General features: G+C 48.3%; 1 protein-coding gene across 2 annotated transcripts in view; it reads left to right on the plus strand.

The window, feature by feature from the left end:
* Positions 1–16432, plus strand: part of ADAD1 (adenosine deaminase domain containing 1) — a 73424-nt gene that overhangs the window by 45626 nt on the left and 11366 nt on the right. For both annotated transcript variants that reach the window (XM_040420498.1, XM_040420499.1), the window contains 2 exons: positions 1717–1843; positions 10689–10859. In XM_040420498.1, coding sequence (XP_040276432.1) covers positions 1717–1843; positions 10689–10859 — 298 coding nt within the window. The remainder of the gene's footprint in view (positions 1–1716; positions 1844–10688; positions 10860–16432) is intronic.

The raw sequence follows: 16432 nt of genomic DNA on the forward strand, positions 1-16432 counted from the left end.
CAGATAATTTATTGGACCAAAAGGGGGCATTAGAAGTAAGTTCATCAGGTAGGACATGGGTGTTGTTGATGTGTGAGACACTGCAGTACTATAGGACAAAGGTCCCAAATCCCGGACAACCCCTTTAAAGTATTTGTAATCCTGGTGCCTTTTTCTTATTGTGGGTTTTACGAAGTGGGCACAGTGCCCGGGTGTTGATTGGATGTTCTATTGCCCTATTATTTATAGGTGTATATACACATCTAACAGGGCACAAACCATTTATTCCCGATCATAGCCCTTTGGTTTAAATGGTCAGTGTGTTTTCATAAAACTTTTGATATGTCAGACATATCAAAAGTTTTATCTTTTGTAAAAGAAGAGCATATAGCGTGCTCTGTATTCTCGCTGCAGACAGAATTAAGACTAACCTATAGACTTCTATCGAGCCTGTCTTCTGCAGCGAGGAGAGAGAGTGCCATATGCAAGTACTTCTCTCTCCTTTTGCTAGTGTCCCAGCACTCAAACCCCCATGACCTTAAAAGTTTTACGAAAAATTGGCGAACCTTTAAGAAACGTTTACATGCAGCAACCATCTACTCTGTGTGGATATGAACGATCATTGCTAGGATTATTTGTACCCATATACACTTGTTGACAGCACATCCATGTTTACACGGAGCATTGTCTACCAGCAAACTATGTGTAGCCTACATGATAGGATCACCTGACATTTTCAATCCTAATAATCTGCCCCTGTAATTGTCCCAAGGGCTGGCTATACATATGATATACCCATACACCTCTGGAGGCTTCTCTTCCTGTGAACAAAAAGATGTCCATGAACAACAGTCAATCCTTAGCTTCCCCAAATCTACTATCAGGACAGTAGGGAGATCCTCACACACATTAGATGGTCTACCAGACCTGATGAAATCACCGGTATTGGCCCATATAACGTGCCACAATTGCTCAGTGGTTAACACTAGTGCCTTGCAGCGCTGGGGTCCTAGGTTCGAATCCAACCAAGGACAACATCTGCATGGAGTTTGTTTATTCTCCCCGTGTTTGTAGTATAGGAGGAAACCCACACAAAGACATGCTGATTAGATTGTGAGCCCCATTGGGGACAGCCTGATGCTAATGTCTGTAAAGCGCTGTGGAATATAGTAGTGCTATAAATATAAGTGCGTAAGATAAATTTAAAAAATAGCGTTATGGTTTCAGTTTGATACAAAGAAACTATAAAGTACATGACTTTAAAGGCTATGTACACCTTCAGAAACTTTTTTTTTTTTTTATTGCGTTTTACTCATATTTGCATTTGGTCTTTATTAAAAATATTCAGCTGTTCTGTCACAAAGGGTTAACTGTCTAGCTGTGTCAATCATACTTTTTACTTTCGTCTAATAACCCTTATCTCTAATAAGAGGTCCTAAACACTTATTTAAGCCATGTTCTTATCAGTAATTGAGCTATAATGAGTGTTTAGGAGGTCATAGAGCAGAGATAAGGAGCCGTCAGGTCAGCTGGTTGATACATAAGAGAGAAAATTTAGATCCTGCTACTGGAGGCTGTACAGAGAAAAGAGCTCCATATTTTTTATAAAGAGCAATTAAAAAAATTAGTTTTACCTTAAAATGAGTACAATGCAATAAATAAAAAATGCCCACAAAGGTGTACATGGCTTTTAATATTTTAATTTGTAAAGATAATATAATTTTCCTTGCCTTCTAGATGGACAGCAGTGGGAAGTAGTTGCACTGGGCACTGGAGAGTTAAATTTCGGACAGAATACTCAGAACGATGGGAGAATTGTTCATGATTCACATGCTATAGTTTCCGCAAGACGTTCTTTGCTAAGGTATTTTTGTCTGTGTTTATATAATGATAACCCTTTGGTTATATGCCACTAGAGTAAACATCTGTTCATATGTGCTGTTCTCACACCAATGAGCCCTTCCTATTAGTGCAGAGTAAGCATTGTACCCTGTTGTCGACCGAATTATCACCAGCTCGGACACAGCAGCCAAGGTTTCTTGATCGTAAAGATGGCGAAACATGTCATGTATCATAGGCCCTGCTCATTACCAGTGACGCACCAAGTTTTTTTTTACTAAGCCCCGTCCCTTGCTGAGCATGCCAGAAAAAAAAGTGTAGAAAAACTTTGGTGCGGCACAGTACTCTGATTTGCAACAGTTTTAAGAAAAATTTTTGGCATTAGTAAATCTGGACCTGTATTTTTGGTGGCATGGACAGAGTATGTAGGGCCCCCTGTCTTCAGTGAGACATACAGTCTAATTTCCCTAATTCATATTAGGCACTCAAAGGAAAATAGTATATCATCTTTGGGACATATTTGTCAATGGAAGAACAGCAGTTTTCTTTCTTAATTGAAATGAAAACAATTAAACTCAATTAAAGGGAGTCTGTCAGCTACTTTGAGTGTTTTAGACCACTCCTATCACAATTTACCGAAGTTGTCCAACATAAAAATAGTACCTGTTGTGATAAGGTGGACAGTGCAGGAAGGTGTGTATATGAGATACCTCAGCTGGGTGGGATAGCTAAAATCCAGGATGCAATAGTCTCATCAGCATGTAGGTTGCTGAGACAAGGTTGTTTTTGGTGTATTCTGGGCTGGATTTTAGTTGGATTGGCAAATAGGACTGGAAGTGGGATCTTCCAATCCACACTTTTCCAGGACGGGTGTTCCCTTGGTCCGGAGAGGATCGCAGGTGAGATCTGCAATAATCAGACTGGGATAAAGCACCTCCCAGGTTGTCAGTTGGGGGGAGAGTGTTATCCTGAAACAGAGGCCTGCTGAGGCTATGTGTGTGTGGTCTCAGCCGGGCTAGGCTGAGGGGCCACGAGGCTAAGTGAATGCCTGTAATTTGGGGGACGCAGTGACGCCTGTGGCACGAGGTCAGAGTCGAGAGGACTGCTGGACCACAATCCCCAAAAGGGACTTGCATTTGCTACAGCCTGGAGGCTGCTGGACTATTGGGCTGAGAAAGCCGCACCTGAGACCGTGTGTGAACTGTGATGTATAGGTGAGTCAGGGAGACACGTTATTTGTATTAGCAAGTGCCTAGACGGGCAGGTGTTTATTTTGTATAATTTATGTTTGTGCTGGTGCCAAATAAAAGCGTTGTTTGGACCTTAATCCTGGTGTCCTGAAGAAGTATGTGGTTGTGACCCACTGAAAGAAAGGCGATCCCTTACACTGTATTGTTTCTTTCACTTGTCCATAAACGGAAAAAAACACTTTATAATTATATGCAAATGAGGGCCTGCATGTGCCCAAATAACCGCTCCCCTTGGATTCCTTTGGGCTGCCCTCCTCTCCTTATTCATGCTCCTCTTCTGGTTTAGATCTCACGCGAGCGCCGGTCACCGTCGGGCCTGGGCGTATGCGCACTGTTAACATCAGTGCCTCTGGGCAGAGCAGTGCGCATGCGTGGGCCAGTCGGGGACCGGCGCTCGCGTGAGATCGAAACCAGAGGAGGATGAATACGGAGAGGAGGGCGTGTCAAAGGAATCCAAGGGGAGCGGTTATCTAGCCATATCAGGGAGGGGCCTGGGCACTTGCAGGCCATAATTTGCATATTGTTAGGCCTCTTGCACGCGAATGTGTGCACCCCGTGGCCGCGCTGCGGGCTGCAATGCCCGAACACCAACCATGGGGCAGCGGATCGCGGACCCATTCACTTTAATGGCTCCTCGTTCCGCAAAAAGATAGAACATGTCCTATCTTTTTGCGGAACGGAAGTACGGGACGAAACCTCATGGAAGCACTCCGTAGTGCTTCCGTAGGGTTCCGTTCCGTGCTGCCGTTCTGCACCATTCCGCATCTTCGTATTTGCGGACCCATTGAAGTGAATGGGTCCGCATTCGTGATGCGGAATACCCACGGAACGGCACCTGTATTTCTCGCCCATTCCATTGGGGGACACAGACCATGGGTATAGCTTAGGCCATTACTAGGAGGAGACACTATGCAAATAAGAAAGAACAGCTCCTCCTCCACTGGCTATACCCCCATGCTCCAACAGGAGGACCTCAGTTTTAGCTTTGTGTCGGATAAGGAGGTGACACGCCTGCTCCTGCAGGGTTGTCCCTGTAATTTTTCTCTTCTCCTGTTTGTTTTTTTCTCAATAGAGGACGCAGGGTCGCATGGCGTCCCTGGTCTCTCAGTGGAGCGAGCGCCGGGGTCGAATGGACGTCCCTGGCTACCTCCCCTTCCCCCCCCAGAAGATAAGTGGAACCGGGCTCGACCTGCAGCTCCGGTGGCCTACCAGATCCAGGGTCACCTACTCCTGCCCTCTATCTGAAGAGGTGACCCCGCTGGTCCGGAACAGAGGGTGAAGACTGCAGGACACAGATAAGTACATCGGCTCTCCTGCAATCTCTCCCCCTCCCCCCGTACTAGCTGTGTGACGCGGTGCTTTAGGGCTTACCTGTGGATCAGGGTGGCTGCTGGATTGAGAGGGAGAGAGGGAGGAGGGATTCCTTTTTGGGGCTGTGATTATTCGCAGCGCCTTGCTGATGCGCCTTTTCCCGTTTGCACGGAGGGCTTTTTAACCCCTTCATTCATGGCTGTAGACGCCATTTTCAGAGCCGGGGTCTGCCTATTTTTTTATATTTGGGGGGCGGAGCCTATCGCGTCTGCTCTGGCGCTTCCGCTTTGCCTCAGCGCTGCTCCACGCTTGGCTGCTCCTCCAGCTCCTCACAGGTCACAGTAGGACTGTAGCGTTCTGCAAAGCTTGGAGACCCTGACTCTGGGATTGTCGCCATCATGCCTAAACCTGGGGCCCCCCCAAAAATCTAAGGCAGCAACTCAGGTCCCTCTGGGATCCTGTAAGGTATGCCGCCTGCCACGATCGGTTACTGGATCCTGTGACTCTTGCCTTGCCTCAGGACAGGATCATCCTCCCCCTCCTCCAATCCAGCCCAGTCCCTCCACCGCCCCTTCGGAGCCCTCCTGGGCCTCTGCCATATCTAGGGCGGCCGCTGACTTGGCCCAAGTCTCACACGCGGCCATGGCCTTTATGGAACGCATGGCGGCCACGGGTCCTGTGGTTAGCACCGCTCCACCTCCCGGTGCCCCCCACAGAGGACGCTCGACCGTCAGGCAGCGTACGCAGCAGCATCCCTCCTTGGATGACTCTGCTTCCCCCCCTCGCCTGGAAGCGTGTTCAGCCTCTCCCCCTCGCAGGGACTACAGGTCTGAAGGGGAAAGGTCTGGCTCGGATGAGAACACGGAGCCAGAACCCTCGCCTAAGCTCTCCACCATGTTGGCAGACTTGGTCGCGGCAGTCCGTGACACCTTTGACATCCAGGGGGAACCTCCTTCTACTAGTTGCCAGGAATTTCCCCTTTTCCACTCCAGAAAACCGGAGGCTTGGGAGCGCCCGAATCACCGTTTTTCTGCCACAAGGTGCATGGATACTCTTTATCCTTTCCCGGCAGATAATGTGCAGCAGTGGTCTTCTCCTCCTAAGGTCGACCCGCCAGTGGCCAGATTGGCTAAGAATACGGCAATACCTGTCCTGGACGGGTCCTCCCTACAGGACTCCGTTGACAGGCGTTTGGACTCTTTCCAAAGCCATCTTCACTCTGGCGGGCACAGGTCTGCGGCCCGCGTTCGCTTCGGCCTGGGTAGCCAGGGCGCTTTCGGTGTGGTTGCAACGCCATCATCAGGACCTCGTGGAGCAGGATGCCTCTGCGGACACCCTGAACTTCGTCCTCCAGATGTCCCAGGCGACAACATTCCTCTGTGAGGCCTTATTGGACGTCAGCACTCTCTTTGCGCGGATTTCGGCCCTCTCGGTCACGCAGCGCAGGGAGGTCTGGTTGAAGGTCTGGGACGCCGACGCTTGCTCCAAGCGCTCCCTCACTAACCTCCCCTTTGCGGGCTCCAGGCTCTTTGGTGCTAAGCTGGATGAGATTATCTCTGACGCTACGGGGGGCAAGAGTACACACCTGCCCCTGTCTAGATCCAAGCGTGCTTTCAGAGCCCGCCCCTCTGGCTCTAGAAACCAGTCCTTTCGGCGCTTCTCCTCCTCCAGGTCTGCGACAGCCCCCTCCTCCGGCAGCTCTCAGGACTCCCGCAAGAAGCCTTCCTTTTAAGCCTCAACCTTCCTGGCGCCCGCGGGCACAATTCCAGGGGAGTTCTGCGAGCCCCACGGTTCCCAAGCAGTCCTCAGTCTGAAGGGCGCCCCCTTGCTTGCGGTGGGGGGCCGTCTGCTCTTCTTTCAACAAGTCTGGAGAGCTCACGTTCGAGACGCCTGGGCCCTGGAAATTGTAACTTCCGGTTACAAGATAGATTTCGTTTCCAGACCTCCGGAACGTCTCTTTCCTGCTCGTGTTCCGGGGAGTAGTTGTCCCAGTTCCTATGGAGGAACAGGGGGCAGGTTTCTACTCAAATCTCTTTGTAGTGCCAAAGAAGGAGGGATCAGTGCGTCCGGTCCTAGACCTGAAGCTATTAAACAAGTCCCTGCGGGTGCAGAGGTTCCGGATGGAATCCATCCGCTCAGTTATTGCTTCTCTTCTTCCAGGGGAGTTCCTCGCGTCGGTGGACATCCGGGACACCTATTTGCATGTCCCTATCGCAGAATCTCACCACAGATTCCTGTGCTTCGCCATTGACGACCGTCATTATCAGTTCGTCGCCCTTCCCTTTGGGCTGGTGACAGCCCCGCAGGTATTCACAAAAATCTTGGCGCCGTCCATGGCGCTTCTCCGTACCAGGGGCATATCTCTGCTGCCCTACCTGGACGACATACTGATAAAGGCTCCATCTCGTCTCCAGGCCAAAGACAGTGCAGGATCACTGTTCAGACTCTGCAACAGTTCGGGTGGCTGATCAACTTCCCGAAGTCCTCTCTCCAACCTTCCCAGAGGGTGACCTTCCTGGGGATGATTATGGACACTTCTGCAGCCCGGGTATTCCTCCCGGATTGCAAGTTCTCACGGATTCGGGAGTCGGTGTCTCGCCTTCTGCACTCCCCGTGTCTCTCCATCCGGGAGTGCATGCAGGTTCTGGGGCTTATGGTGGCCTTCTTCGAGGCAGTCCCCTTTGCCCAGTTTCACACGCGGCCTCTGCAGCAGGCGATCCTGTCCTTCTGGGACAGGACATCGAGGGGTCTGGACTCTCGGATCCGCCTTCCTCCTCGTTTTCACATAGATCTTCCGTGGTGGCTGTCCCCTCCTTCCTCCCAATCTCCTGGACAGTCGTCACCACCGATGCCAGTCTCCTGGGTTGGGGCGGCGTTCTCCGGGCTCGGACGGTTCAGTGGGTGTGGTCAGAGGTGGAAGCCCGCCTTCCGATCAACATACTGGAGCTCAGAGCAATTTTCTCTCTGTCTCATTGGACCCCCCTCCTAGCGGGTCTCCCGGTAAGGATCCAGTCGGACAATGCCACAGCCGTGGCCTACATGAATCATCACGGCGGAACCCACAGCTGGCCGGTGATGCAGGAGGTGAAGAGGATCCTCCAGTGGGCGGAGGCTCTCGTTCCAATATTGTCTGCAGTGTACATCCCAGGGGTCGAAAACTGGACGGCAGACTTTCTCAGCCGCAACAGGGTGGATCCGGGAGAGTGGTCTCTGCATCCGGACGTATTCGAGGACATCTGTCGCCGTTGGGGCCGCCCGGACGTGGACTTGATGGCGTCCAGGCTCAACAACAAGGTTCCCACTTTCCTGGCCCGAGCTCGGGATCCGGAGGCGTATGGGGTTGACGCTCTGGTGTATCCGTGGCAGCACTTCGCGCTCCTCTGTCTTCCCACCACTGCCTCTACTCCCAAAGGTTCTTCGCAGGGTCGCGGCAGAAGGAATCCCGACCGTCCTCATCGCCCCCGATTTGTCCTCGCCGCGCCTGGTTCTCGGAAGTCACTCGGATGCTGGCGGACGTTCCGTGGCCTCTTCCTCTCAGGGAGGACCTGCTGTCTCAAGGACCTCTCTTCCATCAGAATTTACAGCCGCTTCGTTTAACGGCGTGGCTGTTGAGACTACCATCTTGAAGAAGAGGGGCTTCTCGGACTCTGTCGTGAAGACCATGATCAAAGCCAGGAAACCAGCTTCCTCCCGGATATACTATCGTACCTGGAAGCCCTTTCTTGCCTTTTGCGAGAAGATAGGTGCTTTTCCTCTTCATTTCTCCGTTCTGGTGGTCCTCTCCTTTCTCCAGTCGGGTCTTGAGATGGGAATGTCCCTGAGCTCTCTGAAGGGTCAGGTCTCCGCTCTGGCCATTTTCTTTCAGCGCTACCTGGCTCTGCTCGGTGTGGTGAGGACCTTCCTGCAGGGGGTGGTGCACTCGGTCCCTCCGTATGTCCCTCCTCTGCCCCCCTGGGATCTGAACCTGGTTCTGTCTTCTCTCCAGGCGGCTCCTTTTGAGCCTCTGAGGGACATTTCCCTGAGTCTTCTCACTTGGAAGGTGGTCTTTTTGTTGGCCATCACCTCTATCAGGAAGGTATCGGAGCTGGCCGCCCTTTCCTCTAAGGAGCCCTTTTTGGTCTTCCACAGAGATAAGGTGGTACTGCGCCCAGTCCCTTTTTTGCCCAAGGTGGTCTCCGCCTTCCACCTTAATGAGGACATAGTCCTGCCATCCTTTTGCCCTACTCCGGCGAACCCCAAGGAGCGCGCTCTCCATTCTCTGGATGATACTGCCCCATTTCGCCGCTCAGACTCTTTTTTTGTGGTTCCCGAGGGGCCTCCTAAGGGTCTGGCGGCCTCCAAGGTCACTGTGGCTCGGTGGATTCGGTCGATTATTGCCATGGCCTATCAATCCTGGGGTAGGGTTCCCCCAGCGGGGGTTACCGCGCACTCCACCAGGGGCCTCCTGGGCTAGGCGCAATCGAGCCTCTACATCACAGCTTTGTAAGGCGGCCACCTGGTCGTCCTTACATACCTTTACAAAGTTCTACCAGCTGCACTCTATGGCATCGGCTGATGCTACCCTAGGGCGCAAGGTATTGCAGGCTGTGGTTCCTTTTTAACCATTGGACGTTTTCCCTCTGGTGGTGCTGGTCTTCCCACCCCATGGACTGCTCTAGGACGTCCCATGGTCTGTATCCTCCAATGGAATGGGCGAGAAAAGGAGATTTTTTGTGAAACTCACCTGTAAAATCTTTTTCTCGTCTTTCCCATTGGGGGACACAGCTCCCACCCATTCTTGTCCGTTGCAGGAGGGGTTGGTTCTATTCTATTGGGACCTTATGGTTAACAGCTCGATGGCGGTGTTCCTCGGTTCGGTTTTTCTTTGTTACTATTTGGTTTTTGGTCTCCTTCTCCTACTGCTTTTGCACGCACTGAGGTCCTCCTGTTGGAGCATGGGGGTATAGCCAGTGGAGGAGGAGCTGTTCTTTCTTATTTGCATAGTGTCTCCTCCTAGTAATGGCCTAAGCTATACCCATGGTCTGTGTCCCCCAATGGAAAAGACGAGAAAAAGATTTTACAGGTGAGTTTCACAAAAAATCGGAGCGCACACGTTCGTGTGAAAGAGGCCTATAATTTTTTTTTTTTTATTGTGGTCAAGTGAAAGAAACAATAAAGGTACTATTTTTATGTTGGGCAACTGTGCTAAATTGTGATATGAGCGGTCTAAAACACTCAAAGTAGCTGACAGACTCCCTTTAAAGGCTATGTACACCTTTTGGAGTCAATTTTTTTAATGATTGCATTTAACTTATTTTTGGCTAAAAATATTGAGCTGTTCAGGCACAAAGAGTTAACGGTTTCTCTAACTGTGTGACTGGTACTTTCACTTTGTGTGGTTCATCTAATAAACCTATCTCTAAACTAGTAAGAGGTCATAAACACTTATTTAAGCCACATTCTTATCAGTAAGATGAGGATTGAGCTTTTAATGAGTGTTTATAATGTGAGAGAGCAGAGATAAGAAGCCAGTCTGCTCCTAAATCTGTAAATTTAACACTTGCAGAGTGTTGAAATGGGGACAAGGCTCTACAGTTGGTTATGATGCAACTTATTTACATGGGTTTATGCTCACAGAAAGGGCAGTGAACTGCAACAAGTAAGGCTGTGTCATTCCTTGGTAGCTGTGCTATTTCATGAAAAAAATTTACTCCTTTAGAACTTGATTGGTGAAAGCTCTGGATTGCAGTCAGGCCAGTTCAGTACCCAGGCTCCTCTTCTGCAATGCCATGCTGTTGTGATGGACACCGTATGTGGTTTAGCATTGTCTTGCTGAAATTTGCATGGCCTACACTGAAAGATGTTGTCTGGATGGGAGCATATGTTCTTAAACCTCTATATACTGTTCAGCATTGATAGTGCCTTTCTAGATGTTTAAGCTGCCCACTTCATAGGCACTTATGCAACCCCATACCACCAGAGATACAGGCTCTTGATCTGAGGTGATAACAAGCTGGATGGTCCCTCTCCTCTTGAGTCCACAGACCATGGCGTCCGTGGTTTCCATGAAGAATTTAAAATTTTGATTCATCTGACCACAGAACAGTTGCTGCACCCCCTTTAAAAGTTTTTCCTGCACAGTCACTCCCAGCCACCTGGCTATGCAGGGAACTACGGCCAGTTCCTATACACCTTGAGTGACCAGGGTGTCACTGTGCAGGGAAAGCATATGAAAGGGCACACATCACAAGACACATCACCAAAGACAAAGGTAATACAAAACAAATATGCAAATGTGTACTTCGTTAACTCTGAAAATATTGCATCTAGGTATTTTTACAGACAGCTTCTCCTCTACTACAGTGGCAATAGTGGCATGATGAAAAAGTCTATATTCTGCCGAGAGGCTTCAACTGACCTTCTTGCTCTTAAGCAGAATTTGAATCTTTGCCTGTATATGAATCAGCTTCCAAAAGGAGCTGCCCAAGCCAACTCACAATTGTAAGTCTTTAGTGTACTGCAAAGAAATAAATGTTTCTTGACTTTGCTTGTTTGGTTGAAGTCATGCTGCATGTTATGTACAAATATCAACCACAAATACTGTTATACACGTATCTTTTATCCAGTAGCCAAAAGCAAGCTTCTAAGCTGAAGGGCTTGTTCCACAGTTAAAGGGGTTGTCTCGCTTCAGCAAGTGGCATTTATCATGTAGAGTAGGCTAATACAAGACACTTCCTAATGTATTGTGATTGTCCATATTGCTTCCTTTGCTGGCTTGATTTATTTTTCCATCGCATTATACACTGCTCATTTCCATGGTTATGACCACCCTGCAATCCATCAGTGGTGGTCGTGCTTGCGCACTATAGGAAAAAGCACCGGCCTCTCTGGTGGCTGAGACCGTGGGAGTGCACATAGGTTAGTGCTTTTTTCTATAGTGTGCAAGCACGGCCACCGCTGCTAGATTGCAGGGTGTTCGTAACCATGGAAATGACAAGTGTGTAATGTGATGGATAAATGAACCCAGCCAGCAAAGAAAGTAATATGGATAATAGCAACACATTAGTAAGTGTCTTGTTATAACTTCTTCTACATAATAAATGCCATTTGCTGAAGTGAGACAGCACCTTTAAATACTCATTTATTCTATGTCACATAAAGAATAACAATTTTTCTAATTCTTATTGGCTGGCTTGCTCAGAAGCAGGACTCACTACTGCCCATGTACAAGAGAATCCAGGCAGTCTGACTGAGTTACTGAGCATGTGTGACCACCTGCACTGGAAACATTGGGTGGATGTTCGGATTGGGAATCAAACAAAAAGTATGTCTGTGAAGGTTCTCATTTATCCAGGTCATGGTATATCTGTAAAGAATAAATCAAGGCAACTGGACTTACTGTAGATTTCTTGATAACGTTTCACTCGTTCTTCCAACAAGCTTTCTCAATTCTGAGTGACTGTACAAGATTCTCTGGGAATAAATATGTAACTGAATCAACATCTGGTAATTATACCCAGCATGGGGTCAGAGGTCATTATACCCAGCATGGGGTCAAAGGTGTTGATTCCATTATCCTAATTGGAGTCAGTAGGTGACAATGACCTCCCAGAAAAAGGTGTCAAGACAGCATTGTATGTGGCAGACAATAGATGTCTAACCCCCCCGCCTCTATTCAAGTATTACGCCCCATTTTCATGTGGCCGCGTCAGGGGGTGTGTCGGATGACGCGCCTTCCTCCCTAATTGGTGCTCCGTGATGGCACACACCTCCTGGGGGCGGGTCTTAGATTATTTCTATCCGGCGTGTGCTCGGCCGCACACGGCCATCACAGCGCCGATGTATGCACGCGAAAGATAATTTATACTAATGTATCGCTCCTGATGACACATTACATATTCTAGTCATGTAAAAAGCGTTGAGAGATCTGATGTGCTACATATCGCTCACTAGGCAGGGCAGCGTTTAAGAGTGTACTAATACCCACATCAGCTGTTCAGACTCTGCAGACGATCCACTCTATGGCTCATTACAAGTAGCATAGGGATAGACGCAAATAGGATCAGGTCTGCACATGTGAGTCCCTGCTCCCCGTGTAGCGGCACTTTAGCCTGGTTGCTACAAACTACACCTATACCAGTGTGAGAATATACTGAGTGTTAGCAAGCAACAGGCTACTATTCAGGCTATCAGAGTGGTGGATGGTTAATTATCCAATCCCTCTCCACATCTTGGATCTCCTGTATGCCTGATTTTATATAAATTTTCTACACCCCCCCCCCCCCTTTTTTCAATTGATTCTAATAAAATCTTTATTATTTTCACTTTTAAAGTTCTTTCAGGCTGAGACGTACAATCCTGTTGCTCGCCCAAAGTTTTCCCCAACCACCCAGAGTTTGATTCCTCCCTTTCCAAGGAATGGAACCTCCCTGACAGGCATTTTGTTTTGCCGAAACGTTTAGACGTCTTATATCCCTTTCCTGAGGATTTGACAAAGTGGTTGTCCTCTCCTATTGTTGACCCTCCTATATTCCGCCTGGCTAAGAATACCACATTGCCTATGGCGGATGGGGCTTCCTTCTTGGACCCCAGGGATAAGAAATTGGAATCTTTTGCCAAATCTTCTTTTGAAGCAGTTGGCACTGCCCTGCGCCTGGTTTTTTCCTCTACATGGGTTAAACAAGGCTATGACCGAGTGGGCAAACAAGCTACGTCAGAGCCTCGCCTCTGGGGACTCCCCGGAGGAACTTTCAGATATTGCAGTGCAACTTTCCCATGCCAATTTTTTACATCTGTGAGGCCTCTCTGGACGTGTCCAGGCTTTTGGCCCGCTCTTCGCCGTACCCTGTGGCTTTCTCGCTGGGCGGCAGATAATGCTTGTAAACGGCCATTGACCTCCCTCCCTTTTGCAGGTGGCAGACTTTTCGGCAAGCGTCTGGATGAGATTATTTCTGATGCTACAGGGGGTAAAAGAACCCATTTGCCGCAGAGCAGGACCCGCTTCAACAGGTCTAAAAAGCGCAGACCTCTTTTTCAGCCCTTTCGAAGTTCCTCCAGCCCGAAGCCGCCAGCCGACAAATCTGCTCCAGAGCAAAAGCACGCCATCTTTCAAGCCTCGCTCTCCCAGGCATGCTCGCCAGCAGGGCTCCAAGCCCTATGCCCCCAAGTCCTCCTCTGGCACCCCCCAGTCGAGTGGGAGGTCGTCTTCATCTGTTCCAGCATGTCTGGCTAGCTAACAGTTCTGATGCCTGGGTACAAGAAGTCATCTCGGAGAGTTACAAACTGGAGTTCCAGTTCCCACCTCAGCCCCGTTTTTTTTGCTCGTCCCCAAAGGCCAGGGAGTGATTGTTCCAGTTCCATCTCAAAACCGTTTTCGCGGATTCTACTCCAATCTTTTTATAGTCCCCAAGAAAGAGGGTTCCATCCTAGACCTCAAAACCGATTCCTTCGGCTCACCACTTCCGGATGGAGTGCCTGCGTTCGGTCATTGCATCCATGGACCCGGGGAGTACCTGTCCTCGATATACATCAAGGACGCCTGCCTCCATGTTCGTATCTGCATCGGTCACCAGAAATATCTTCGGTTCGCAGTGGGACCTTTTCATTACCAGTTTGTGGCCCTCCCATTCGGTCTTGCCACAGCTCCCAGAGTCCTTACCAAGATTCTGGCGTCAGTCATGGCTCTGCTTCATGCCAGGTGGATAGTGGCGATTCCGTACTTGGACGATATCCTGATCAAGGGTCCGTCATTCTGGGCAACGGCGGACAGCCTACACATCGTCCAGGACACACTGGAGCGCTTCGGGTCATGTCTTCACCCATCTCGGCAGCTGATGTTTCTTCGCATGCTGTTCGACACCGATCGGGCCAAGATATTCTTAAAAGAAAAAAAAAAAAACATTTAGGAAACGAGTGCCTATATATTGTTCCGGTCAAGCCAGTCTCTAATGAGACCTGGGGTAAGAGTTTCCCCATTAAAAATTATCCGAAGTTTAGCTGGGTAAACAAATGAGAACTTGATGTCCCTTTCTTGCAGCCATTTTTTAACTGTAGTAAAACTGTGTCTCTTTTCTTGGATCTCTTTAGAAAAATCAGGGAAAAAGTACACTTTACTTCTATTATATACAGGGTGGGCCATTTATATGGATACACCTTAATAAAATGGGAATGGTTGGTGATATTAACTTCCTGTTTGTGGCACATTAGTATATGTGAGGGGGGAAACTTTTCAAGATGGGTGGTGACCATGGCGGCCATTTTGAAGTCGAAAATTTTGAATCCAACTTGTTTTTTCAATAGGAAGAGGGTCATGTGACACATCAAACTTATTGGGAATTTCACAAGAAAAACAATGGTGTGCTTGGTTTTAACGTAACTTTATTCTTTCATGAGTTATTTACAAGTTTCGCTTTGTTTACAGCCATTGACATGTCGCCGAGGTAAACACGTGCGGAGCGGATAGAAATTGTGTTGATGTCTGGTGAACGCAGTAACCGGGTCATTGCAGCAGATTTCAATGCAAGACAGCTTACGTGACCACCCATCTCCCATGCTACAGTTAGCAAACTGCTTGCTATGTTTCGTGAAACTGGTTCAGTGTTGGATTTGCCAAAATGTGGACGCATGAAATCTGTCACTAATGAAGAAACATCAGTGGCTGTCCTAGCTTCATTCAGCAAGAGCCCACAGCGTAGCACTCGCCGCATGTCACTGGAGAGTGTCATTAGTCGAACATCCCTTAGGCGGATATTAGCTACTCACAAATGGCACCCTTACAAACTCCAGCTACTGCAGCCTCTCAACGAGGATGACTCAGATCGGCGCACTGAATTTGCAGAATGGGCAAAACAAAAATTGGAACAGGACCCTCAGTTTACGCAGAAGATTTTGTTCAGTGATGAGGCAAACTTTTATGTGAATGGTGAAGTTAACAAACAAAACCAACGCTATTGGTCTGACACTAACCCACATTGGATAGATCCCTCCAAGACTGTTGGAACAAAAAAAATTGATATGGTGTGGTATATGGGGTACAAAGATAGTGGGGTCATTCTTCATCAATGGAAACCTCAAGGCCAATGGATATGCGAAATTGCTACATGATGATGTGTTTCTCTCTTTATGCACTAAAGCTGGCACGTTCCCTGAGTTTTTCCAGCAAGATGGTGCACCACCACATTATGGGTGTCAGGTCCGAGCATTCCTAGATGAACAGTTTCCTGGAAAGTGGATTGGTCGTCTTGGGCCATTTGAATGGCCCCCAAGGTCTCCCGATCTGACCCCCTTAGACTTTTATCTTTGGGGTCATATGAAGGCAATTGTCTATGCTGTGAAGATACGAGATGTGCAGCACCTGAAACTACGGATACTGGAAGCCTGTGCTAGCATTTCTCCTGCGGTGTTGCTATCAGTGTGTGAAGAGTGGGAGAAGAGGGTTGCATTGACAATCCAACACAATGGGCAGCACATTGAACACATTTTATAAGTGGTCAGAAATAACTCATGAAAGAATAAAGTTACGTTAAAACCAAGCACACCATTGTTTTTCTTGTGAAATTCCCAATAAGTTTGATGTGTCACATGACCCTCTTCCTATTGAAAAAACAAAAGTTGGATTCAAAATGGCCGACTTCAAAATGGCCGCCATGGTCACCACCCATCTTGAAAAGTTTCCCCCCTCAAATATACTAATGTGCCACAAACAGGAAGTTAATATCACCAACCATTCCCATTTTATTAAGGTGTATCCATATAAATGGCCCACCCTGTAGAATAAGAGGGCATTCCCTAGCCTATAATTCTCATATTGCATCGCCTGGACCTATCCTCGAAATCCACCAATTTATTATTATTATTTTTTTTTTTTTAAGGGTATTAACATCCATACTCAAGGTGGAGATTTCAGGTTTAAATATGTTAGCTTTATTCTCCGGAACCCCCACAGATTTTTCTATGGTTGTAACTCTATCCCGTATCTTTGAGACATCCTCCCTTATCAGCATCATATCAGTCTGGATTGCCCCAAGCTGCATTGAAATACACTGCTCAAAAAAATAAAGGGAACACAAAAATAA

This window comes from Bufo bufo, chromosome 2 (assembly GCF_905171765.1).
Source record: "Bufo bufo chromosome 2, aBufBuf1.1, whole genome shotgun sequence".
NCBI lineage: Eukaryota > Metazoa > Chordata > Amphibia > Anura > Bufonidae > Bufo > Bufo bufo.